Source organism: Chlorocebus sabaeus, chromosome 6 (genome assembly GCF_047675955.1).
Source record: "Chlorocebus sabaeus isolate Y175 chromosome 6, mChlSab1.0.hap1, whole genome shotgun sequence".
Lineage (NCBI taxonomy): Eukaryota > Metazoa > Chordata > Mammalia > Primates > Cercopithecidae > Chlorocebus > Chlorocebus sabaeus.
Genome location: NC_132909.1, coordinates 56,374,091 through 56,399,234, shown reverse-complemented (window position 1 = coordinate 56,399,234; position 25,144 = coordinate 56,374,091). Strand labels below are relative to the sequence as shown.

The 25,144-nt window shown below is 45.5% G+C and overlaps 1 protein-coding gene and 1 long non-coding RNA gene across 5 annotated transcripts in view; one reads left to right on the top strand and one right to left on the bottom strand.

Annotated features, from left to right (window-relative positions):
- Positions 1-25,144, bottom strand: part of LOC140711920 (uncharacterized) — a 64,512-nt gene that overhangs the window by 26,740 nt on the left and 12,628 nt on the right. For 3 of the 4 annotated variants that reach the window (XR_012093261.1, XR_012093258.1, XR_012093260.1), the window contains exons 2-3: positions 13,148-13,311; positions 316-436 (exon numbers count right to left, since the gene is read on the bottom strand). This is a non-coding gene — a long non-coding RNA (uncharacterized lncRNA). Of the gene's footprint in view, positions 1-315; positions 437-4,094; positions 4,230-13,147; positions 13,312-25,144 lie in introns of all 4 variants that reach the window. The other variant, XR_012093259.1, reaches the window with a different exon arrangement.
- Positions 1-25,144, top strand: part of ACSBG2 (acyl-CoA synthetase bubblegum family member 2) — a 43,185-nt gene that overhangs the window by 14,333 nt on the left and 3,708 nt on the right. Inside the window, exons 5-10 of the mRNA XM_037994611.2 lie at positions 1,080-1,160; positions 5,587-5,736; positions 14,104-14,271; positions 20,022-20,203; positions 20,310-20,543; positions 22,712-22,929. Coding sequence (XP_037850539.1) covers positions 1,080-1,160; positions 5,587-5,736; positions 14,104-14,271; positions 20,022-20,203; positions 20,310-20,543; positions 22,712-22,929 — 1,033 coding nt within the window. The remainder of the gene's footprint in view (positions 1-1,079; positions 1,161-5,586; positions 5,737-14,103; positions 14,272-20,021; positions 20,204-20,309; positions 20,544-22,711; positions 22,930-25,144) is intronic.

The window sequence follows — 25,144 nt, the reverse complement described above, 5'->3', positions numbered from 1 at the left end:
CCCCTGTCATACTGTCTTGGGTCCCCACTCTGGCCATCCTGGACTTTTTTTATCCCTCAGACATCCCAAGCTGTCGCCTGCCCCAGGCTCCTTGAATGTCTGTTTCTTCTTCTCTCTGGAAAACTTGTCCAGCTGCTATACGGGCTTCTGCCATCTCCTCTCTCCAATGCCTGCCAGAGGCATGGCTATAATTAGCAAAATGGATGTTGCAAGTAACTTTTTCATTGGATTGGCTAGAACTGTCATAGAGAGACCCCTCCCCCTTTCTTTGGCATGAACAGAGTATAAGAATCTTGCAGGTTGCCTGATCCTTACCGTGCTAGGTATGGGTAGAGGGCTCTGCACTTGTCCAGGTTCCAGCCAACTTCACGGAGGATTTTTGTTGCCTGACTCCAACTAAAAGGTTAGCTAAATCTGGGCTGCAAGGTGCAAAGTCCTGGAAAAGGGAGAGCGGGAGGGACTTCCTTTAGCTTATCAACCAACATCCACGTTTCTGTGTAGCATAATTCGGTCAGAGATGTGTTGTCTCAGGCAGATTGCTGTCATCCTCTACCTACACTGTTGGAAGCTAGTAATATGGACTACACAGAATCCAGGAGTCCTGAAACCAGGTCATTTGGGGTCAGTCAAGACCAAGAGCAGCGTTTTATAGTGTGGGCGGGGGAAGAAAAGAGGCCGGGCACAGTGGCTCACACCTGCAATCCCAGCACTTTGGGAGGCTGAGGCGGGTGGATCACCTGAGGTCAGGTGTTCAAGACCAGCCTGGCCAAAATGGTGAAACCCCGACTCTACTAAAAATACAAAAATTAGCTTGGTATGGTGGCGCATGCCTGTAATCCCAGTTACTCGGGATGCTAAGGTGGGAGAATGGCTTGAATCCAGGAGGTGGAGGTTGCAGTAAGCCACAATTGCGCCAATGCACTCCAGCCTGGGCGAAAGAGCAAGACTGTGTCTCAAAAAAAAAAAAAAAAAAAAAAAAAAATGGCTGGAGTTGCTGGAGAGAGCTTAGGACATCCAACCCAGCTTTAGTCTTTCCCAGGGCTGGGTTGTCATGAAGCCCACAGAGAACTTTCTTTCAGATTCCACAGAGCAGCCTGGAGCCCCTAAAAGCCATCATCCAGTACAGACTGCCAATGAAGGAGAACAACAACTTGTACTCTGTAAGTGTGGGAGGTGGGCAGTGGGGAAAGGGGAGGGCAGGGCCTTGTAAGAAAAGTGGGCGTGGCCTAAGGAAGCAGAAGGTGAGCAGAGGGAGGAGGTGGGACCTGGCAAGGGTGGGAACTCTCAAAGGAAGTAGGTGGGGACTCTCAAAGGAAGTGAATGGTGAGGAAAGGAAGTGGGTGGGGCCTTGTGAGGAAAGTGGGTGTGACCTTTCAAAGGACGTGAAAGGTGAGCAGAGGGAGGGGGTGTGACCTTACAAGGGAAGTGGGTGTGTCCTTTCAAAGAAAGTGGGAGGTAAGCAGAGATGCAATGGGGCCTCACAAATGTGGTAGGTGGGGTTTTGCAAAGGGCTGTGGGTGGGGCTTCATAAATGTAGTGGGTGGGGCTTTGCAAAGGGAAGTGGGTGGGGCTTCCCAAATGTAGTAAGTGGGGCTTTGCAAAGGGAAGTGGGTGTGGCCTTTGCAAAGGGGAATGGGAGGTGAGCAATGCGTGGGGGCCTCGTAAAAGGAGGTAGGTGGGACCTTTCGGACACATTTTTCCCTTCTGGCATGAAGGGACTGATTAATGAACAGTGTCTGTTCCAACTAATTACTGCTGGGCTGAACAAATCACCGCCAAAACTGGTGGCTAAAAAAAAAATCAGTCATTTTGTTATTTTTTTCCCAAGAACATTAAGATAATTAAACAATATACTAAAAAGTTAAAAATTACGTGTTAAAACTAACGTTAAGTTTAAATATTTTATTTATACCCAAGCCAAAATTTATTATAACTTTATTTTCCTGGCTTTAACAGATGCAAAATCATTGATAATATTTTTACTAAAACCATCAACCATTTAAAAATATGCAAATATTTTTACTAAAACCATCGACCATTTAAAAATATGCATATAGGGATGTAAATTTTTCCTTTTGCCGCAAGCTCCAGTATGGCTAGGACCCAACAGCTCTGTCGCAGCCTGTCTTTATGTAAAATTTTGATATTTATTCATCACGGATGTTTTTTGCTTTAATAGTTACTTTTAAAATACTGTTCATTAAAATATTATGTATCTTAAGCTGGGCATGATGGCACATGCTTGTAATCCCAGCTACTCAGGAGGCTGAGGTGGGAGGATCACTTGAGCCCAGGAGTTCGAGATCAATCTGGGCAACACAGCAAGACCCCATCTCAAAAAATAATAAAAAAATAAGCAAATTTGCTAAACTAAAACATCATTGATCCTGATTACCAAGGGTTTTTTTTGCGTCCCCTTGGGTATTGTGCTGTAAGCAAGGACTCTGGTCTTCATCTTAGTCCCAGCCCTGTAGCTGGGGTGCAGCCAGCATCTTTCTCCATCTCTTCATGGTTTTTGCATATGGCCTCTCTAGCATGGTCGCTTCATTATTAGTGATTGCCGGGGCCAGGCACGGTGGCTCATGTCTGTAATCCCAGCATTTTGGGAGGCCGAGGCCAGCTGATCATGAGGTCAGGAGTTTGAGACCAGCCTGGCAAACATGGTGAAACTCTGACTTGACTAAAAATACAAAAATTGCCAGGCGTGTTGGCGCACACCTGTAATCCCAGCTACTCAGGAGGCTGAGGCAGAAGAATCGCTTGAACCCGGGAGGTGGAGGATGCAGTGAGCCGAGATCACGCCACTGCACTTCAGCCTGGGTGACAAAACAAGACTCCATCTCAAAAAAAAAAAAAAAAAAAAGCAAACTAAAAACAATAATAAAAGTATTCTTTGGCTTAAGTGGATCTCTGTTGCTTGCAAGCAAACATTTTCTGGCTCCAAAAGATGCTGCAGCAGAATGTATTTTCCAAAAATGATTGTGACAACATGTATAATGTCACACATTCTTTAGAGACTTCGCCTCTCCCTTAGTAAGCCGTGGTGTCTATGTCCCCATCCCTTGATCCCTGGCAGATCTTTGGCTTGGCCTTGATGGGCAAATGATGACGGAAGCAATGTTATGTGACTTCCAAGACTAGGTCATTAAATGTGAGACAGCTTCCACCTGGCCCACGTGCTCTCTCTCAAGATACTCTCTATAAAGATCTCAGCCACCAAGTAAGTCCAGAACCCGCCTCCCGGGTTCACGCCATTCTCCTGCCTCAGCCTCCAAGTAGCTGGGACTACAGGTGCCCACCACCATGCCTGGCTAATTTTTTGTATTTTTAGTAGAGACGGGTTTTCACCATGTTAGCCAGGATGGTCTCGATCTCCTGACCTTGTGATCTGCCCGCCTCGGCCTCCCAAAGTGCTGGAATTACAGGCGTGAGCCACCGCGCCTGGCCTGCTTTTTTTTAGAGACAGAGTCTCACTCTGTCACCGAGGCTGGAGTGCAGTGGCACAATCTCGGCTCATGGCAACCTCCACCTCCTGGGTTCAAGTGATTCCCCTGCCTCAGCCTCCTGAGTAGCTGGGATTACAGGCACCCACCACCATGTCTGGCTAATTTTTGTATTTTTTTTTTTAGTGGAGACAGGGTTTCTCCATGTTGGCCAGGCTGGTCTTGAACTCCTGACCTCAAGTGATCCACCTTCCAAAGTGCTGGGATTACAGGTGTGAGCCACTGCTGTTATTTTATTTTAAAGGACATATTGAGTTATTTTACAGAAACCAGGGCAAGAGGCTTGTGAGAGACCACGAAAAATTCCTTCTAATTTCCATGAGATTAGGCTCTCAAACCCATTGCTCCAATCAGAAGGAACCGAAAGTCATGGAGTTTATTTTGGTTTGCCCTCCATGCAAGTGGGAGAAATGAACCTTTCTGGCCAGCCGAAACTCATCAGCTTTCATGCTTTTCAGAAAACATAAATGTCCATATTAATACCAGAACAATGACTAAGACAACCAATTAGAATTACAGACTTTTCAGGAGATCAAGACCATCCTGGTTAACATGGTGAAACCCCGTCTCTACTAAAAATACAAAAATTACCTGGGCGTGGTAGCACATGCCTATAGTCCCAGCTACTCAGGACGTTGAGACAGGAGAATCGCTTGAACCCAGGAGGCGGAGGTTCCAGTGAGCGGAGATTGCGCCACTGCACTCCAGCCTGGCGAGAGTGAGACTCTGTCTCAAAAAAAAAAAAAAAAAAGAAAATTACAAACTTTTTAGAGTTTCAAAGTGACCACTACAGCAACAGCCTTAAGTCTTGGACAACTAAAAGACTCCTTTGTTAGCAATAACACTTATAGCAGGGTTTCTCAACCTCCTTGCTGTTGACATTTGGGGCAGGTAATTCTGTGTTGTAAGGAGTTGTCCTATGCCCTGTAGGATGTTGAGCTGCATCACTGGCCTCCACTCACTGGATGCCAGGAATATATCCCCTGCCTCCCACTTGAAACAACCAAAAGTGTCTCCAGACACTGCCTAATAGTCCCTGGTGGTGGGTGGGTGGGTGGTGGTGGAGGACTATCACCCCTGGTTGAAGCTGCTAATTTATAGGGGATAGCAACATAGAAGGCATCTACTTCTCTGCAAGGGAGAGTAGAACCTACTGTTTTAAGATTCTGTTTAGGCTGGGCGCAGTAGCTCATGCCTGTAATTGGGAGGCTGAAGTGGACAAATAACCTGAGGTCAAGAGTTCAAGACCAGCCTGGCCAACATGGAGAAACCCTGTCTCTACTAAAAATACAAATACTAATAATAATGGCCCGAGCACAGTCGCTCACGCCTGTAATCCCAGCACTTTGGGAGAATAAGGCGGGCAGATCATGAGGTCAGGAGATTAAGACCATCCTGGCCAACATGGTGAAAACCCATCTCTACTAAAGATACAAAAATTAGCCAGCCATAGTGGTGCACGCCTGTAGTCCCAGCTGCTCAGGAGGCTGAGGCAGGGGAATCGCTTGAACCCGAGAGGCGGAGGTTGCCGTGAGCTGAGATCACGCCACAGCACTCCAGCCTGGCAACAGAGTGAGACTCCATCTCAAAAAAAAAAAAAAAAAAAAAAAAAAAAGGCTGGGTGCAGTGGCTCATGCCTGTAATCCTGTAATCCCAGCACTTTGGGATGCCAAGGTGGGTGGATAACCTGAGGTCAGGTGTTTGAGATCATCCTGACCAGTATTAGCAGACCAACCTCTACTAAAAATACAAAAAGTAGCTGGGTGTCATGGCACGCACCTGTAGTCTCAGCTACTCAGGAGGCTGAGAGAGGAGAATCACGGGATCCCAAGAGGCAGAGGTTGCAGTAAGTTGAGACCACGCCACTGCACTCCAGCCTGGGCGACAGAGCAAGACTCTGTCTAAAAATAAACAAATAAATAAAATAAAATACAAAAAAAAAAAAAAAAATAGCCAGGCGTGGTGGTGCATGCCTGTCCAAGCTGCTTGGGAGGCTGAGGCAAGAGGATCACTTGAACCTGGGAGGTGGGGAAGAGGACTCCTGACTGCCTTCTCATCCTCCGTTTGTCTTTTCTGTCCACAGTGGGATGATTTCATGGAACTTGGCGGAAGCATTGCTGACACCCAACTGGAGCAGGTCATCGCCAGCCAGAAGGCGAATCAATGTGCAGTGCTCATCTACACTTCTGGGACCACAGGCATGCCCAAGGGAGTGATGCTCAGTCATGACAACGTACGCCAAAGTCCCTTTGCTCTGGAGTGGTGGCCTTTGGGCTGCTTCTCCTGTTGGCTTCCAGGGGCAGGATGGCATTCCAGGGTCTAGCAGGCAGTGGCTCCTTCACCACTGGGGGTTAGAGAGTAGTGTAGTTGCTTCACTAGGGGGCAGCAGAGTGCAGTGATTCAGACCAAGGAATGCTGGCCATGTCAAAAGCAGAAAAATGTCTGGCAGGGTATGCATCCAACAGACAAGGATGATTCCTCTGTGTACGTCAGGAAGGGTGTGTGTGTGTGTGTGTGTGTGTGTGTGTGTGTTTGAGATTGAGTCTTGCTCTGTCACCCAGGTTGCAGTGTAGTTGCGCAATCTCAGCTCATGGCAACCTCCGCCTCCGTTCAAGTGATTTTCCTGCCTCAGCCTCCCAAGTAGCTGGGATTACAGGCACCCGCCACTATGCCCAGCTAATTTTTGTGTTTAGTAGAGACAGAGTTTCACCAAGTTGGCCAGGCTGGTCTTGAACTCCTGACCTCAGGTGATCCAACCTCAGGTGATCCACTGCCTTGGCCTCCCAAAGTGCTGGGATTACAGGCATGAGCCACCATGCCCAGCCTACTTTATTTTTCAGTTGTGTTTGTGTATGTGTGTGGTTTTTTTTGTTTTTATTTATTTATTCATTTATTTATTATTTTGAGACTGAGTCTGGCTCTGTTCCCCAGGCTGGAGTGCAGTGGCACTCCACTCACTGCAACCCCTGTCTCCTGGGTTCAAGCAATTCTTATGCCTCAGCTTCCTGAATATCTGGGACTACAAGCCAGTGCCACCACACCCAACTAATTTTTTGTATTTTGGGTAGAGATGGAGTTTCATCATGTTGATCAGGCTGGTCTCAAACTCCTGACCTCAAGTCATCTGCCTGCCTCGGCCTCCCAAATAGTTGGGATTACAGATGTAAGCCACTGCACCTGGTCTATGTTTAAATTGTTTTTAGAGATGGGATCTTGCCATGTTGCCCAGGCTGGAGTGCAGTGACTACTCAGAGGCACAATCATCATGCACTTAAGCTTCAGACTCACAGGCTCAAGTGATCCTTCTGCCTCAGCCTCCCAAGTAGCTGGGTCTACAGGTGCATGCCACCACGCCTAGCCTGCTGGTTTTTAAATAAAGCATTTCTACCTTTTTTTTTTTTTTTTTTTTTTTGAGACAGAGTCTCGCTCTGTCACCCAGGCTGGAGTGCAGTGGCCAGATCTCAGCTCACTGCAAGCTCCGCCTCCCAGGTTCACGCCATTCTCCTGCCTCAGTCTCCTGAGTAGCTGGGACTACAGGCGCCTGCCACCTTGCCCGGCTAGTTTTTTGTATTTTTTAGTAGAGACAGGGTTTCACCGTGTTAGCCAGGATGGTCTCGATCTCCTGACCTCGTGATCTGCCCATCTCGGCCTCCCAAAGTGCTGGGATTACAGGCTTGAGCCACCACGCCTGGCCTTTTTTTTTTTTTTTAATCAAATTTGTCACTCTATGTGTTTTAAGTGCTGTATTTAGGATGTTTACGTTCAAGGTTAATATTGATATGTGAGGTTTTGTTCCTGTCATAGTGTTTTTAGCTAGATGTTTTGTAGTGTTGATTGTGTAGTTGCTTTATAGGGTCTGTGGGCTTTGTACTTACATGTACTTTTATGGTAGCAAGTATTGTTCTTTTGTTTTCATGTTTAGAACTCCGTTGAGCATTTCTTTTCAGGCTGATCTAGTGACGACAAATTCCTTTACATTTGCTTGTCTGAGAAATATTTATTTCCCATTTATGAAACTTAGTTTGGTGGGATATAAAATTATTGGCTGGTATTTATTTTTCTTTAAGAAGGCTAAAAATGGGCCCCTAATCTCTTCTGGCTTGTAAGGTTTCTTCTAAGAAATCCACTGTATGTCTGATGGAATTTCCTTTATATGTAATTTGGCCCTTTTCTCTAGCTGCCTTTAAGATTTTTTTTCATATTGACCTTGGTCTGATGACTATATGCCTTGGGGGTGGCCATATTGTATAGCATTTCACAGGAGTTCTCTGGATTTCTCATATCTAGATGTTGACCTCTCTAGCAAGATTAGGGAAATTTCCCTATGTTACTCCCTCAAATATGTTTTCTAAGTTGCTTACTTTTTCTTTTCTCTCAGGAATGCATTTAAGTCATAGGTTTGGTTGCTTTACATAATCTCATATTTCTCAAATACTTTGTTTTTCTTTACTTCTTTTTTCTTTACTTTTGTCTGACTGAGTTGTTTGAAAGATCATTCTTCAAGCTCTGGAATTCTTTCTTCTGCCTGGTCTAGTCTAGCTATATTTTTAAATTTCTGTAGTGAATTTTTCAATTCCAGAAGTTCAATTTGGTTTTTTCTTAATATATCTATGTTGTATTTCATATATTGAAGTGTTTTTTGAGTTTCCTTATATTGGATTCCAACTTTCTCTTGGATCTCATTAAGTTTCCTTGCAATGCATATTTTGAATTATTTATCTGTCATTTCAAACATTTCAATCTGGTGAGGACCCATTGCTAGAGAACTGGTGAGATTCTTTGGAGGTGTTGAAATGCTCTGGCTTTTTCTACTGCCAGAGTTCTTGCACTGATTCCTTCTTATCTGAGGGAGCTGTCACTTCTTATTTTTGAATCTTATATTGTTTGGATGCGGCTTTTGTATTTTTAAATTCTAGTTTCCCTTGAGGGTATGGCTGTGGCATATGTTGTGTATGATGGTATGGCATTGCCTCTGAGTGCTTTTGGAGGCCAAAGGTCTGTATGGATTCCATGGTTGTGGATAGCTTCTGTGCAGTGGCTAAGATCTGTATGGGTTCCGTGGTTGTGGACAGCTTCTGTGCAGTGGCTAAGGTCTGTATGGGTTCCGTGGTTGTGGATAGCTTCTATGCAGTGGCTAAGGTCTGTATGGGTTCCGTGGTTGTGGACAGTTTCTGTGCAGTGGCTAAGGTCTGTATGGATTCCATGGTTGTGGACAGCTTCTGTGCAGTGGCTAAGGTCTGTATGGGTTCCGTGGTTGTGGACAGTTTCTGTGCAGTGGCTAAGGTCTGTATGGGTTCCGTGGTTGTGGACAGCTTCTGTGCAGTGGCTAAGGTCTGTATGGGTTCCGTGGTTGTGGACAGCTTCTGTGCAGTGGCTAAGGCTGTATGGGTTCCGTGGTTGTGGACAGTTTCTGTGCAGTGGCTAAGGTCTGTATGGGTTCCATGGTTGTGGACAGCTTCTGTGCAGTGGCTAAGGTCTGTATGGATTCCATGGTTGTGGACAGCTTCTGTGCAGTGGCTAAGGTCTGTATGGGTTCCGTGACTGTGGACAGTTTCTGTGCAGTGGCTAAGGTCTGTATGGGTTCCATGGTTGTGGACAGCTTCTGTGCAGTGGCTAAGGTCTGTATGGGTTCCATGGTTGTGGATAGCTTCTATGCAGTGGCTTTCTCAGATGCTGCTTGTTGTAATGATGTAATGGACGTAAGAGCCAACACTATCTCCTGCAGGACTGAGGGTGTGGAAGTCTCAGGAGGCTCATCTCATGCCCTGTCAACAAACCCTTCCAGTAGCAAGATTTTTGTTCGGTGGTGCAGTGCAGGCTGCAGTCCAGTAGATGGCACTTAAAAATTAGAACCAGCAGGTAGGCTGGTGCCAAGTAGGCATGCATACGCTGATGAGGAGGTAGCAGGAAGAGATCATGATGGGGTGCACTGAGGTCTCAGGGGTGGGGGCAGGGAGTACACTAGCTCCTTGTCCTGAGCCAGCAGGAATGCAGTCCGCTTCTCTATCACACCCCGTCATGGGGTTCACAATCTTTTGTTTATAAAGGCTTCATCCTTTGGTTCCTGGCAGCAGTGTGGGGTGGGAGGGCAGGTGGGAAATGACCCCTTCTCCATGTCTTTTCCCAGGCGCAGGTGCTGCCCACTCCAGTGGTTTGGGCCACACCCACATTTCCTTTGTCCCAAGGCGGGCTTTGGTGGGCTGAGTTCTCCTCCTCTTTTAGGGGCCACCCATGCCAAGGGTTAGATCTTCAGGGATCCTGCAGCCCCCTAGAGGTTCACTGGTCCCCTGTGCTTGCCAAAGTCACAGCAGGTTGTGGGGTATGTTTGTGGGGAACCTGGTGGTGCAGTGGGTCAAGGGCAGAGAACCCCCAGGCAGGGCAGTGGCACCATAGGTGCACAACCGGTATGGTGCCTGCTGTCTCAGTTCAGGTCTGAGGGGGGTGTGAGCATGCCTGTGTGAACTGACCACCTGGTTCTCTGTCCCTGAGAAGTTTTCTAACAAGCACCAATGGTGTTGGCCTGGGTTGCAAGGGCAGAGGAGCTCCCTGACCATTTAGTGACCAGGAGATTATCAAAGGGGAGTGGGGAGCAAAGAAGCACTCCCACCTATCCTTTCCATGGAGCTCTGAGTTCCTCAGGAGCTGATCTTTGCCAGGGCCCTTGCGGCTTTCCTTTTCTATGCTGCAGCTTCTTCCTGTGGGCACTCCAACAGGTCCTGCCTCTCTTTCCTCCATTTTCAGTTCAAAACGTATCCATTCACCAGTAACTTTGATCTTCTTCCTGAAAACTGACATCTGATGTCCCTTGTCGGCCGTCACGTATCAATCACACTGTTAGCAAGTGGCAGATTCTCATTCATATCCTTCTGATTCCAAACCACAAGGCCTTCCACAATAGGGAAGATGACACTTGTCAGCCACGCTGAGCCCAGGCCACAGGGCTCTGGGCAGGGTCATGCTGTCCGAGGGTGGCTTACAGGACCAACATGAGGACATCACTCTTGAACTTTTTTTTTTTTTTTGAGGCAGAGTCTGCTCTGTTGCCCAGGTTGGAGTGCAGTGGCACAATCTTGGCTCACTGCAACCTCTGTCTCCCAATTTCAAGGGATTCCCCTGCCTCAGTCTCCTGAGTAGCAGGGATTACAGGCATGTGCCAACACACCCAGCTAATTTTTATATTATTAGTAGAGACGGGGTTTCACCACATTGGCCAGGCTGGTCTCGAACTCCTGACCTCAGGTGATCCGCCTGCCTTGGCCTCCCAAAGTGCTGGGATTACAAGCGTGAGCCACCACGCCCGGTCATCACTCTTGAACATCTCAACATGGTGGCTGGCTCCCCCAACAGCAAGTGGTCCCAAAGATTTGTCAGTCCCAGAATTTCCACAGCGTCCCTTCTGCTCCTTTCTGTCAGTCAGAACAAATCACTGGACCAATTTTGTCCCAAAGGAAAGAGAAACAAGTTCCACCTCAGAATGGGAAGAGTAGCAGATAATTTGCAGCTCTGTTTAATCTACCACATAGACATAAAATGCTTAGAACAATGCCTGGCATATAGGAAGCCATGTCAAGGATAGCTATTGATATTGTATTTGGCTGGGTGCAGTGGCTTACGTATGTAATCCCAGCACTTTGGGAGGCCGAGACAGGAGGATTGCTTGAGGCCAGGATTGTTTGAGAGAAGCCTAGGAAACATAGCAAGACCCTATCCCTACAAAAAATGTTTTAAAAATTAGCTGGGCATGGTGGCACATGCCTGTACTCGGGAGGCTGAAGCAAGAAGATCCCTTGAGCCCAGGAGTTCGAGGCTGCAGTGAGCTATGATGCTGCCACTGCACTCCAGCCTGGGTGACAGAGTAAGGCCCTGTCTAATCATCATGTTTATAGCAAGAAGTTAAAGGTAGCCTTAGATTTTCTCCAGATGTCTGCAGCTCAGTGTTTCTAACATGCATGGAACACTATGTTCTGTGCTCAGATAAACACATTTTTTTTTTTTTTGAGACGGAGTCTCGCTCTGTCACCCAGGCTGGAGTGCAGTGGCCGGATCTCAGCTCACTGCAAGCTCCACCTCCTGGGTTTACGCCATTCTCCTGCCTCAGCCTCCCGAGTAGCTGGGACTATAGGCGCCCGCCACCTCGCCCGGCTAGTTTTTTTGTATTTTTTAGTAGAGACGGGGTTTCACCGTGTTAGCCACGATGGTCTCGATCTCCTGACCTCGTGATCCGCCCGCCTCAGCCTCCCAAAGTGCTGGGATTACAGGTTTGAGCCACCGCACCCGGCCAGATAAACACATTTTAACCCCTCAGTAAAACCCCACCAGGAAAATTTTGTCACTAACCCTTTTACCGATGAGAAAACTGAGGCTCAGACAGAGGAAATTACTTGGTCAAGATCACAGAGCAAGGGAAGCTCTGAACTGAGATCTGAACCAGGAGTGTCTAAACCATTGTACCTCACAGACTACATACACGAAGCCCCTTCTCTCAACAAAAGTGTGCTAGGTTCCTTGAACCCTGGACTATGCATGACAAGGTTTATGGGAGCCTTCATCCTGAGCCCAGGGAAAGAAGTGGAACTAGCCTTGAGGGATATTTTGGGCTGACTGCTGTATGTCCTTTATTGTAGTTAACCTTTCCTTCTATTTCCTCATTCATTTGACAAAAATTCATTGAGCATCTAGTATGTACTGGGGAATATTCCAGGAACAGGGGATACAGCAGTGAACAAGAGAGACTCAATCTGGACCTTGGGAACAGATAAGAAATTAACAAATGAAAACATTCAGCTTGCGTGACATGGTGCGTAGAGGCTTAGGCAGTCAACGGCACTTTCACCTTAGATGGTGTGGGATGGCCCTTCTAAGGAGGTGACATTTGAGCTGAGACTTAATGTTCAAGAAGTAGCCAGCCATGAGGGTGGGGGGTGGTGAGGGAAAAGGCTGAAGAAAGAGCATTCCAGGCAGAGGGAATAGCCAGTGCAAAGGCCCTGAGGCTGGACCATGCCTGAGACATTGGAGGAACAGCGAGGAGGTCCGGGTGGCTGGATTAATGAAGTAACTATTCACCAGATATTTATGACACTAGTGAGAACTATAGGTGACAAAATTATAGGGACACTAAAACTTTACATCCACATATGCATTGGAGAAAGAAAAATGCTAATAATGCTAATTGTTGGGGTGTTTATATGATGGGATTATGGAGAGCCTTTTTGTTTGTTTGACCATGTTGGTTCCATAGTTCTATATTGGACCTGAGAAGCCTCTGTCCCCACTTTAAAGATGAGGCAATAAAGGCCACAGGGGATTTTAAGTAAATAGCCCAAATGTCTAGCAAACAGTGGAGTCAGGGTTTGACTCTGGGACACTTGCTGAATCCTTTGGTTTTCTGAGTTCTGTCATTGGACCCAAGAGGGTCTGCAACCTCCCTACTCCTAAAGCTGCCTGCTAAATTTTGCAACCCCCCTAACTTCAGGAAAGTTAGTTAAGGGCTCTGTGCTTCTGTTTTCACATAATTCTCCCTGATTAAAAAAACCGTTAGACCTGGGGCTTCACCCAAAAATTCTGTTGAATGATTAACAGCCATCTACTCACCTGGGCTGCCCAAGAGGATGAAGTGGGGGATCCAGGTCCTTACTCGATCTTACCTTGAGAGCATCTGCTTGAGCAAAGTGAGCACCCCAATCTTCATGAGTACCCAGACGTCCATCATCTGTGCTGCAATGTGGCTGAGTGGGAGGCAGCTGACCACCGTCTCATGCTTTTCTGTCAGTTTAAAGTCCTTTGCTACTGCTCCTGCCATCCACGTGATCTGTAACATAAGGGACAATCCAAGATGCCTTATACTGACTTATGAAAAAGCAACACACATACGCACTCAGCCAGATTGTGGCACAGATGGTGGACATCTGGGTACCCGTAAAGATCGGGGCACTCATATACTTTAGGCTTAAGCAGATGCTGTCAAGGTAAGATCGAGTAAGGACCTGGGGCCCCCACTTCATCCTCTTGGGCAGCCCAGATGAGTAGATGGTTGTGAATCATTTGACAGATTTTTGGGGGGAAGCTCCAAAAATTTCAGGAGAATTATAGTTACTGACCCCCAGGTGTTACAATGATTCAATGACTTGGTGTTTGTAAAGTATGCGAACAGTGTCTTGGTCATAGTAGGTGCTTTGTAAGTGTTTACTTAATTAATGTGTTTAGCTAAATATATTTAAAAGGGCCCTCCAGGCTGGGCATGGTCACTCACACCTATAATCCTAGCACTTTGGGAGGCTGAGGCGGGAGGTCGCTGGAGGCCAGGAGTTTGAGGTCAAGCTGGAAAACATAGTGAGTTCCCCTCTCTACAAAAAAAAGTTAAAAAAAAAAAATTACCTGGATGTGGTGGTGTGTGCCTGCAGTCCCAGCCTCTCAAGAGGCTGAGATGGGATGATCCCTTGAACCCAGGAGTTTGGGGCTGCATTGGGCTGTGATCACACCACTGCACTCCAGTCTGGGTGACAGAGTGAGGCCCTGTCTGAAAAATAAATAAATAAAAATTTAAAAATAAAATGGCCCTTCTATGAGGGCAAGGCACCTTGGATTGTCCCTTATGTTACAGATCACGTGGATGGCAGGAGCAGTGGCAAAGGACTTTAAACTGACAGAAAAGCATGAGACGGTGGTCAGCTACCTCCCACTCAGCCACATTGCAGCACAGATGTTGGACATCTGGGTACCCATAAAGATTGGGGCGCTCACATACTTTGCTCAAGCAGATGCTCTCAAGGTAAGATCGAGTAAGGACCTGGGGCTCCCACTTCATCCTCTTGCGCAGCCCAGGTGAGTAGATAGTTGTTAATCATTCAACAGATTTTTTTGGGTGAGGCCCCAGGTCTAACGGTTTTTCCTCTGCCCTCATCTTAATGCTCTATTTAGAAGCATTAAAAACAAGACCAGGCACAGTGGCTCATGCCTGTATTCCCAGCACTCCGGGAGGCCGAGGCAGGCAGATTGCTTGAGCTCAGGAGTTGAGACCAGCCTGAGCAAGATGGCGAAACCCCTTCTCTACAAAAACCAATAATAATAACAGTAAATTTTTCTTAAAAAAAAAACACCTGACCAAATAAAACAACTTTTTTTTTTTTAAACCAACTGGCTACATTCTCCTAGTTTTTATCTTTATCCAAGTCAGGGCATCCATGTATGGTTATGTAGATTGAACACTGAACAACCCAAGACAAAGATGTACTTGGTATTGAAAGTAAAATGTGTGTGTGTGTGTGTGTGTGTGTGTTTTTATAAGTCTATATTCCCAAATCTAAAAAGCTCCAAAAAAACAGGAGCTTTTGGCAGCAAAGTCGGATATGAATTGATACGATGTTGTTTGTGGTCTTCATTTTATTCCACTTGCTGGGATTATGCATATATTTGAGTGTAGAACTTTTATACCACCTTTTCTTAAGTATTATCTTTGCCTTTCTACTGTGGTGAGGATTTCGCTCCCTTCCTCTCCCGTCTCCTCATTTCTCCTTCCCCATTCTCTCAATATAAATTATTCTTAGTTAACTGAGCCAAGTAGTTTATTATATGATAACATTTCCTGTTTGGTACAACTTTTTGTTTTTCCCAGAATTAATAGTTGCCTTTCTTTTCCAATTTGGTGAAGTTTCTGCATATATGTCCAGTTGCTCCATCTGATCTGTCACATGCTTATCAATATTCTCCAAATGTTCAAATATTCATTGCATTATTATTATTATTATTATTATTATTATTTGAAATGGAATCTTGCTCTGTTGCTTGGGCTGGAGTGCAGTGCCATGATCTTGGCTCACTGCAACCTCTGCCTTCCAGGTTCAAGCAATTCTTGTGCCTCAGCCTCCCAAGTAGCTGGAACCGCAGGCCTGTGCCACCATGCCTGGATAATTTTTGTATTTTTAGTAGAGATGGGGTTTCACAATTTTGGCCAGACTGATCTCGAACTCCTGACCGCAGTTGAGCCTTGGCCTCCCAAAGTGCTGGGATTACAGGCATGAGCCACTGCATCCAGCTTCATTGCATTATTCTTTTCCTCCATCCTTCTGCACTTAGCTGGACTGTTGTTTTAGGTTGTCCTAGGCTGGGTATCCTAGAAGCAAAATCTGAGTTGGAGATCTTTGTGATTTATCAATGGGGAGCTCTCAGGTGAAAACCAAAAGGAAGTGAGGAGAGAAGGATAGGCTGGGAGAAAAAACAAGAAAGGACATACATTCAGCTGGATTGTAACTTCAGACTGATCCCATAGGAAGCTCTGAGGCATGAATGACACCAGAGTTGTTCCACTTTGAGGCAAGGAGGCTGTGCTTTTGTATCCCCAACTCAGATAGTCATTGGCTGTGGGCTCAGGCACCCATGTGGGATAGGGAGCATAACTTCCCAGTTATTTCTAAGTAAGGGCTGTTTTCTGGAAAAGAGAGAACTGTGGGCCACTAGAGATGTGATAGGACATTAACAGCATCTTCTACAAGCTGCCATAAAGGGATACCCCTTCTCCCCACTCCTGGGTTGGATCCCCTGTTTTCTGGGGTCTTTGCCTTTTTTTGGATTATTCCTTGATTTAGCTGGAAATCATTCACTGGTAGGTTTTGCAAAGTAGTTATATGAGAGAACACTTTGATTTCTTTTTAAAATATTGTGTTCATTTTTTTTTAGAGACAAGGTCGTGCTCTGTCACCCAGCCTGGAATGCAGTGGCATGATCATAGCTTACTGCAGTCTTAAATTCCTGGGCTCAAGGGATCCTCCCATCTCAGCCTCCCCTGTTGCCAGGACTACAGGCATATGCCACCATGCCTGATTAATTTGTTTTACAGTGATTTCCTACATGTCTGGACTTTGCAAACAGAGCCAGAAAAGAACTCTGACATTTTCCCCAAGTTACATTCTCTGAATTAGTTTCCTGTTAATGCCACAACAAATGAATAGAAACTTAGTGACTTAAAACAACATTTATTTATTTAGAGACAGAGTCTCGTTTTGTCACACGGGCTAGAGTGCGGTGGCAGTGGCGTGATCTCAGCTCACTGCAACCTCCGCCTACGAGTTAAGCGATTCTCGTGCCTTAGCCTCCCAAGCCGGGATTACAGGCATGCACCACCATGCCCAGCTAATTTTTGTATTTTTAATAGAGACGGGATTTCACCATGTTGGCAAGGCTGGTCTTGAACTCCTAACCTGAAATGACCCACCTGCCTCAGCCTCCCAAAGTGCTGGGATTACAGGCGTGATCAAGTGTGCCTGGTCCATTTATTATCTTATAGTTCTGGTGGTCAGAAGTCTGAAAATGGGTCTCACTGGGCTAAAATCAATACGTCATCAGGGCTACATTCACTCTAGAGGTTCTTGGGGCGAATCCATTTCCTTGCCTTTTCCAGCTTCTAGAGGCCACCTATGTTCCTTATCTCAGGGCCCCTTCCTCCATCTTCACAGCCAGCAGGGCAACCTCTTCCCCTCTCTGACTCTGACTCTCCTGCCTCCCTCTTGTAAGGACCCTGTGATGACCCTGGGCCACCCAGATCATCCAGGATGATCTCCCATCTCAAGATTCTTAACTTAATCCCATCTACAAAGTCCTTTTTACCATGAAAGAGTATACATTCACAGGTCCCAGGGGTTAGAACGTGGACATCTTTAGGGGGCCATTATTTTGCCTCCCACACTCTCCATCAAGCAGGCTAAATCTTAGGGCCTTTGTACATGCTTCTAGAAGGTTCTTGCTCTTGTTCTTTGCAGGGCTGACTCTTCTTTGTCACTTAGCTCTCTGCTAAATAGTTCCTTGGCCCCTCTCGATCCCTCTCACATGCCCCATGCTCAGTGCCTGAGATGTGTTAGGTCTTCAATACATATTTCCTTTTTTGGCTGAATACATAATACATACACATTTACCTACAGGACCTGAGAAGTTCCCATTTTCCCACATCCTTACCAACTCCTAATATTGTCAGAATGTTTAAAACTTGTCAATCTGAATAGAGACAAAAGTGTCTTAATATTTTCAGAAATTTCCAGACTGTTTGCTAAAGTAAGTGCACCAGAACTGTGTGAAGGTTACAGTTTCTCTACATCTTCACTAACGCATGTTATTCTTATTATTATTTTTATTATTATTGCCATTCTAATTTGTTTTTTATTATTTTATTATTTTTATTATTTTGCCATTTTTATTATTTTTTATTATTGCCATTTTAATTTGCATTTCCTTGATGATTAATGATAGTGAGCACCTCTTCATGTGTTTATTGACCTTTTACATATCTTCTTTGGAAAAAGAAATCTGTTCAAATAGTTTGCCCATTTACAAATTTGGTTGCTCTTTCTGTGCTAGCATGACTAGTAAAAAGAAGAGTAAAAGCCGGGCACAGTGGCTCATGCCTGTAATCCCAGCACTTTGGGAAGCCAAGGCAGGCAGATTGCTTCAGGTCAAGAGTTCAAGACCAGCCTGGCCAACATGATGAAATTCTGTCTCCTCTGTCTCTATTAAAAAAAAAAAAAAAAAAAATTAGCCAGGTTTAGTGGCGTGCATTTGTAATCCCAGCTACTCAGGAGGCTGAGACAGGAGAATAGCTTGAACCTGGGAGGCAAAGGCTTCAGTGAGCCGAGATGGTGCCACTGGACTCCAGCCTGGGTGACAGAGGGAGATTCTGTCCAAAAAAAAAAAAAAAAAGTAAAGAAAGAAAGGAAGGAAGGAAGGGAAAGAAAGAAAAACAAAGAAAGAACGAAAGAGAGAGGAAGGAAAAGAAGAGAAGAGAAAAGAAAAGAAAAGAAAGAAAATTTAAAATGAAAAAAAAAAAAAGAATTGGTTGCACATCTAATCTTTTCTTTTTTTGAGACAGAGTCTCACTCTGTCGCCCAGGCTGGAGTGCAGTGGCGCGATCTCAGCTCACTACAGGTGAACTCACTGAGTGATCTCAGCTCACTCAGCTCACTGCAGCTCCACCTCCCAGGTTCACACCATTCTGTTGCCTCAGCCTCCCGAGTAGCTGGGACTACAGGTGCCTGCCACCACGCCCAGCTAATTTTTTTTGTATTTTTAGTAAAGATGGGGTTTCACCATGTTAGCCAGGATGGTCTCAATCTCCTGACCTTGTGATCCGCCCGCCTTGGCCTCCCAAAGTGCTGGGATTACAGGTGTGAGCCACCGCACCTGGCCTGCATATCTAATCTTATTGTTGAGTGTTAAGGGTTCTTTATATATTCTGGTTACAAATCCTTTACCAAATTTGTGGTTTGCAAATACTTTCTCCCAGTTCTATGGCTTGTTGTTTCCTCAATAATCTTTCGAAGAGAAAAAAAGTTCAAGTTGGATGAAGTTTGATTTATCTATTTTCTTTTATGCTTTTGGTATCCTATCGAGGAAATCTTTGCCTACTCTAAAGTCACAGAGATTTTCTTCTACGTTTTCTTCCAAAAGGCTTTTAGTTTGAGCTCTTACATTTAGGGCCATAATACATTTTGAGGTAATTTTCACGTTTGGTGAGAAATAAGGCTCTAACCCTAAGTTTTGTGGAAGTGTTTGTTTATTTCGTTTTGCATTTGAATAGTCTCCCCTCTCCACTAAATTGCCTTGGCATTTTGTTGAAAATCAATTGATCATAAATGTAAGGTTTTGTTTCTGATCTTCTGTTTTGTTCCACTGATCTGCATTTCTGTCTTTACGCCAAAGCCACACTGACTTGATCACACTAGCTTGATAGCAGGATGGCGAAATTTTCCTGGTTTGCCTGGGACTTCCCCAGTTTTAAAACAGAAAGTTTCACATTTCAGATACTCCTGCAGTTCTGCAGTAAACCAGGATGGTTGTTCATCCTACTTTAGAATAAATTTTAAAATCAGGTAGTAAGTCCTCCAATTTTGTCTTTCTTTTCCAGAATTGCTTTGGCTATTCTAGGTCCTCTGCATTTCTATATAAATTTTAAAGTCGGCTTGTCAATTTGTATTTAAAAGCAAAACAAAACAAACAAACAAACAAAAACCTGCCTAGATTTTGATAGGGATTGCATTGAACCTATAGGTCTCTTTGGGGGAGAATCTTGCATCCTTTTTTAACAGTTGTACAATATTTCACTGCATGCTTGGACCACAGTTTCTTTAGCCAACCCCTTGTCATTGAACCTGTAAGCTGTTTCCATTCTGTTACAAAACAGTGTTGCAAAGAACATCTTGAATGTGTTTCTTTGTGTGCCTGAGTCTTTCCTTCAGCTGAATTCCTTTACCCACAGAAGTGAAGTTGACAGGTTGCATTTAAAATGTTAATAGTACTGTCATGTTACCTTCCAAAAATATCTTACCACTTTATGCTTCTCATCAAATCCCTAGAGAGAGTGCAAAAATCTGATTGGCCAACCCAGCCAGTGGGTTGTCTCCTTTGGGCTGGGAGCCCTGCATAATCTGATAGGTGAAGGAATGTTCTCTTGGGCAGAGTTGGGTGGATCGGGAGAGATGGACATCCCTGGTGCACAGGAAATCCCTGCTGTGGCTAACCTAGCTTCGTTACATACAGGGCACCTTGGTAAATACTCTACGGAAGGTAAAACCCACTATCTTCATGGGAGTGCCCCAGATTTGGGAGAAGATACATGAGACAGTGAAGAAAAAGAGTGCCAAGTCCACAGGCTTGAAGAAGAAGGTGTTCGTGTGGGCAAGAAACACTGGCTTCAAGGTCAACTCAAAAAAGATGTTGGGGTAGGTGCAGCATCCAGAGGATTGGGAGGGTAGTTGGTGAGGAGGCTCAGCCTTCTCCACAGGGTCCCATCAGCCCCTTTCCACTTGATGGCATTCTTATTCACAGGAAATATAATACTCCCATGAGCTACCGCGTGGCTACGACTCTCGTGTTCAGCAAAGTCAAGACGTCCCTTGGCTTGGATCACTGTCACTCTTTCATCAGTGGGGCTGTGCCTCTCAACCAAGAGACTGCCGAGTTCTTTCTAAGCTTGGACATACCTATAGGCGAGTTGTATGGGTTGAGTGAAAGCTCGGGACCCCACACAATATCCAACCAGAATAACTACAGGCTTCTAAGGTACCAGCCCCCGGGGCAGACCCCTGCTCCTCCCATAACATGGGGTCAAGAGGGGGAAGGTGGGTATATAGATGGGCCTCTGGGTTAAGAGGAATCCTGACGAGGTGTGTCCAGAATGATCCTCTTCTCCAGCCTCCAACTCCTAACTCTGCATGACCATGGGAAACCCTGGATGGTCAGAGAGCCCACAGATAAGGGGGATGGCTCTCTGAACATTCCATGGTCTCCCCGTCTGTCATTTGTGAGTTCTGCCTCCAAGTTCACCGCCTGTGACCTCAGCACCTTTCATCCCCATGATCCCCCATCTCAGAACACCTCCATGGCCCATTCCTGGCTTTCTCCCAAGCTCAGCTTGCCCTAGGCTGCAAGGTTGAACCCAATGATAAGAAAACTTTAGGAATACCAAATTCAGGTCCAACTCCCCATCTGACAGCAGTCATAGTCATAGAATCTTCTAGTTGTGTCTCTCCCGACTCCCTCCTTTTAGCATGGGTGAGGTTTGAAAAAAATCTTTTCATATATATGTTTATTTTTAAAAATTTAATTTAAAAATCTTTTTAGAGACAGGGTCTCATTTTGTTGCCCAGGCTGGAGTGCAATGGTACAATCATAGATCACTGTAACCTCAAACTTCTGGATTCAAGCATTCCTCCTGCCTCAGCCTCCCAACTAGCTGGGACTACAGGCATAAGCCTCCATGCTTGGCAATTTTGTAACAACTTTTTTTGTAGAGATGGGGTCTTGCTATGTTGCCCAGGCTGGCCTTGAACTCCTGGACTCAAGCAATCCTCAGCCTCCCACAGCGCTGGGATTACAGGCATGAACCACTATGCCCAGCCTTTTCATACACTTAAAAGTCATTTTCCTTTCCTATGAGCTATCTGTCAATATTATCTGCCTGTTTTAAAAATTAGATTATTGGGTCCTTTATTATTGGTTTGTTGGCACTCTTTACATATTAGGAAAATCAGCCCTTTGTCTTTCATATGAGTTACAAATATTTTATTCCCTGGCTTGTCATTGGTATTCTGATTTTAGTTAAGATGTTTTTTTACTTTGCAGAAATTTGTGGTCACAAATTTAGATGGTTGAACTTACCAATCTTTTCTTTTATGGCTTCTGGATTTTTCTACATACCTAAAAAAGTTTCAGTGGGGGAAATCATAAGGCAGCTCTTCGTAAATTTTAAATTTCTCAGGTCTGTCTCCATTTTTTCTTTTGCTAACCGGGGGAATACCTACATTTAACCCTGGGACCACTGGCCTTGCTAACAGTTAATCAAAGAGATCTCAGCAACACAAGGAGAAAATATTTCCTTTCCTGCATCCTAGAACTACCCTGGCCAATGCTATCTCTAGGGAGAAAAAAAAAAAAAAAAAGTAAGAAGAAGAATCCAGATTTCAAATAGTGCTACTCTGTTTTATGAAAGTAACTTTTACCTCTAAAGAGATTGTAGTTGGTTGTCATACTTAAAATTAGCTGTCTGAATCACTGCAGAGAGGTCTACCTATCTGTTTTCTTAAAAATCAGGGGGTTTTGTTCCTATCCTTAAGCCAAAAGCATTTTTTTCTTTGCCAGCATATGTGGAAATTAAAAAAAAAAAAACAAAAAAACAAAAAACAGCCTGAAATGCTGCTGGATTTTCTTTCATTTTTTGTTTTCGTTTGTTTTATGAGATAGAGTCTTGCTCTGTTGCCCAGGCTGGAGTACGGTGGCGTGATCACTACTCACTGCAGCCTTGACCTCCTGGGCTCAGGTGATTCTCCCACCTCAGCCTCCCAAGTAGCTGGGACAACAGGTATGCACCACCATGCCCAACTTCTATTTTTTATTATTTTTGTAGAGACGGGTCTCTGTATGTTGCCCAGGTTGGTCTTGAACTCCTGGGCTCAAGCAATACTCCCTCCTCGGCTTTCCAAAGTGTTAGGATTACAGGCGTGAGCCACCGCACCCGGCCACCGCTGGGTTTCCCGGTTCACAAAGCCTTTGGGAATCTGACACGCTGGATTAAACACTGCAGCAAACACCTCCTTCTGTGCACTCAGGTGCATATCCAGCCTGCTATAGTTGAGCAGAGTATTAGGTGCCTAGGCTGAAGATACAGGCAGAGCTGGGTGGCTGACTTTGTCTCTATGAGCCTCAGTTTCTCTGCTTCTGTCCCCTGGCAGCTGTGGTAAGATCTTGACTGGGTGCAAGAATATGCTGTTCCAGCAGAACAAGGATGGTATTGGGGAGATCTGCCTCTGGGGTAGGCACATCTTCATGGGCTACCTGGAAAGTGAGACTGAAACTACAGAGGCCATCGATGATGAAGGCTGGCTACATTCTGGGGATCTGGGCCAGCTGGACAGTCTGGGATTCCTCTATGTCACTGGCCGCATCAAAGGTACCAGGGGCTGAGTTCTTTGGGAATCTCCTGCAAGCAGGCCCACCCTGAACATTTAAGGGCCCAGCGTACCAGCACAAAGGCCACCTCCAGTTCCTCATCTTCCAAGAGGAGCTGTGCAGAAACACCTCAGTCTGTACAACCCAGCTCTATCCTCCTGTCCAGCAAACGGTTACCCCTTGGTCACTTGGTATCCCATGGTCCACCCTCAGGACCTGCAAAAGACAAGCCTTGAAGCCCGTTTCAGAATAGTACCAGCCCAGAGGAAAACTCAGTAAGAGGAGGATACAGAAATTCCCTGTGACATCATTTTGGCACCTTGATCCAGCCATACCTGAAGCCAGGGAGCTTCTGAAACTTGTCAGTGCAGTTTTACTTTTTTTTAACTCAAACTCATTCAAGCTGGCTCAAATGGGTTTGAGTAAAAAAGTGCCATTTTCTTCCTCTGCATTTTCAGAGGATAATAATCTACAGAGTTGTAAGGATTAAAGAAAGTATAGAACAAGGATAAGCCAACTTTTCCTGAAGAGCACCCTTTAGCAAATATTTTTGGGTTCACAAAACATGTGTCTCTGTTGCAGCTTCTCAACTCGGTGATTTGTAGCATAAAAACAGCTGTTGACAACACATAAAGAATGGGTGTGGCCAGCTGCCAATATGAATATCATAATTTTTATGTGTCAAAAATATTCTTCTTTTGACTTCCAACAACTTAAAAATGTAAAATTCATTTTTAGCTTTTGGTCATACAAAATTGAATAATGGCCTGGATTTGGCCACTATGGGCCATAGTTTGCTAAAACCTGATGGAGAACACTCAGTGCTTTTTTACCCAAACCCATTTAAGATGGCTTTAAATAGGTTTGGGGGGGGGGGGGAAGCAAAACTGTTGACTCAACATAACTGAAAAGGTCAGTTGGCCAAAAGGATAGCTGGCTTCAGGTATGGCTGGATCTGGGTGCCAAAATGAGGTCATAAGAAATTTTAAAATTCTTTTCTTGAGTTTTCCTCTGTGCTGCTACTATTTTACTTTTGAGAAAGGGTCTCACTCTGTTGGCCAGGCTGGAATGCAGTCTCCAATTATGACTCACTGTGGCCTCGACTTCCCAGGCTTAGGTGATTCTCCCACCTCAGCCTCCTGAGTAACTAGGATTACAGGCGCATGCCACCACACCGCACTATTTTTTCGCAGAGACCCGGTTTCACCATGTTGCCCAGGCTAGTCTAGCACTTGTGGGCTCAAGTGATCTGCCCACCTCAGCCTCCCAAAGGGGCAGGATTATAGGTGTGAGTCACTGCACCTGGCCACTAGTGTTTTTGTTTTGTTTTGTTTTGTTTTTTTGAGATGGTGTTTCACTTTTGTTACCCAGGCTGGAGTGCGGTGGCACAATCTTGGCTCACTGCAACCTCCGCCTCCCAGGTTCAAGTGATTCTCCTGCCTCAGCCTCCCGAGTAGCTGGGATTACAGGCACACACCACCAAACCTGGCTAATTTTTGTATATTTAGTAGAGATGGGGTTTCACCATGTTGGCCATGCTGGTCTCGAACTCCTGACCTCAGGTGATCCACCCGCCTCAGCCTCCCAAAGTGTTGGGATTACAGGCGTGAGCCACTGTGCCTGGCCGTTGCTTTTTTTTTTTTTTTTCCTGAGATGGAGTCTCCCACTGTCACCCGGGCCGGAGTGCAGTGGTGCAATCTCGGCTCACTGCAACCTCTGCCTCCTGGCTTCAAGCGATTCTCCTGCCTCAACCTCGCAAGTAGCTGGGATTACAGGCGCACGCCACCACACACGGCTAATTTTTGTATTTTTAGTAGCGACGGGGTTCCACTATGTTGGCCAGGCGGGTCTCAAACTCCTGACCTGGTGATCCGCCCACCCCAGCCTCCCAAAGGCTATTCTTAAATAAACTTTGCCATCTGGTAGCAAGAAAGCTACCAACAGTCTAAGCTGACCTCTAACCCCGCAAGGGGACTAGAGTGTATCATTCTCAATGTTTTCAGCAAACGTTTTAGGTCTCTCATTGGATCCTTGAGTCAAGATCTGGCTCAGAATGAATCACTGTAGGGGGTGAAATAATGCTGATTGGTCAGAGCTGGTCACATGCTCACCCCTGCAGTCCAACCCACCCAAACCACATTAAAAAGTGGAGAGTAGTTCCCACTCAGTACTCTTACCCCAAGAAGGCATTACACACTTACGTCCATTTCATGGTC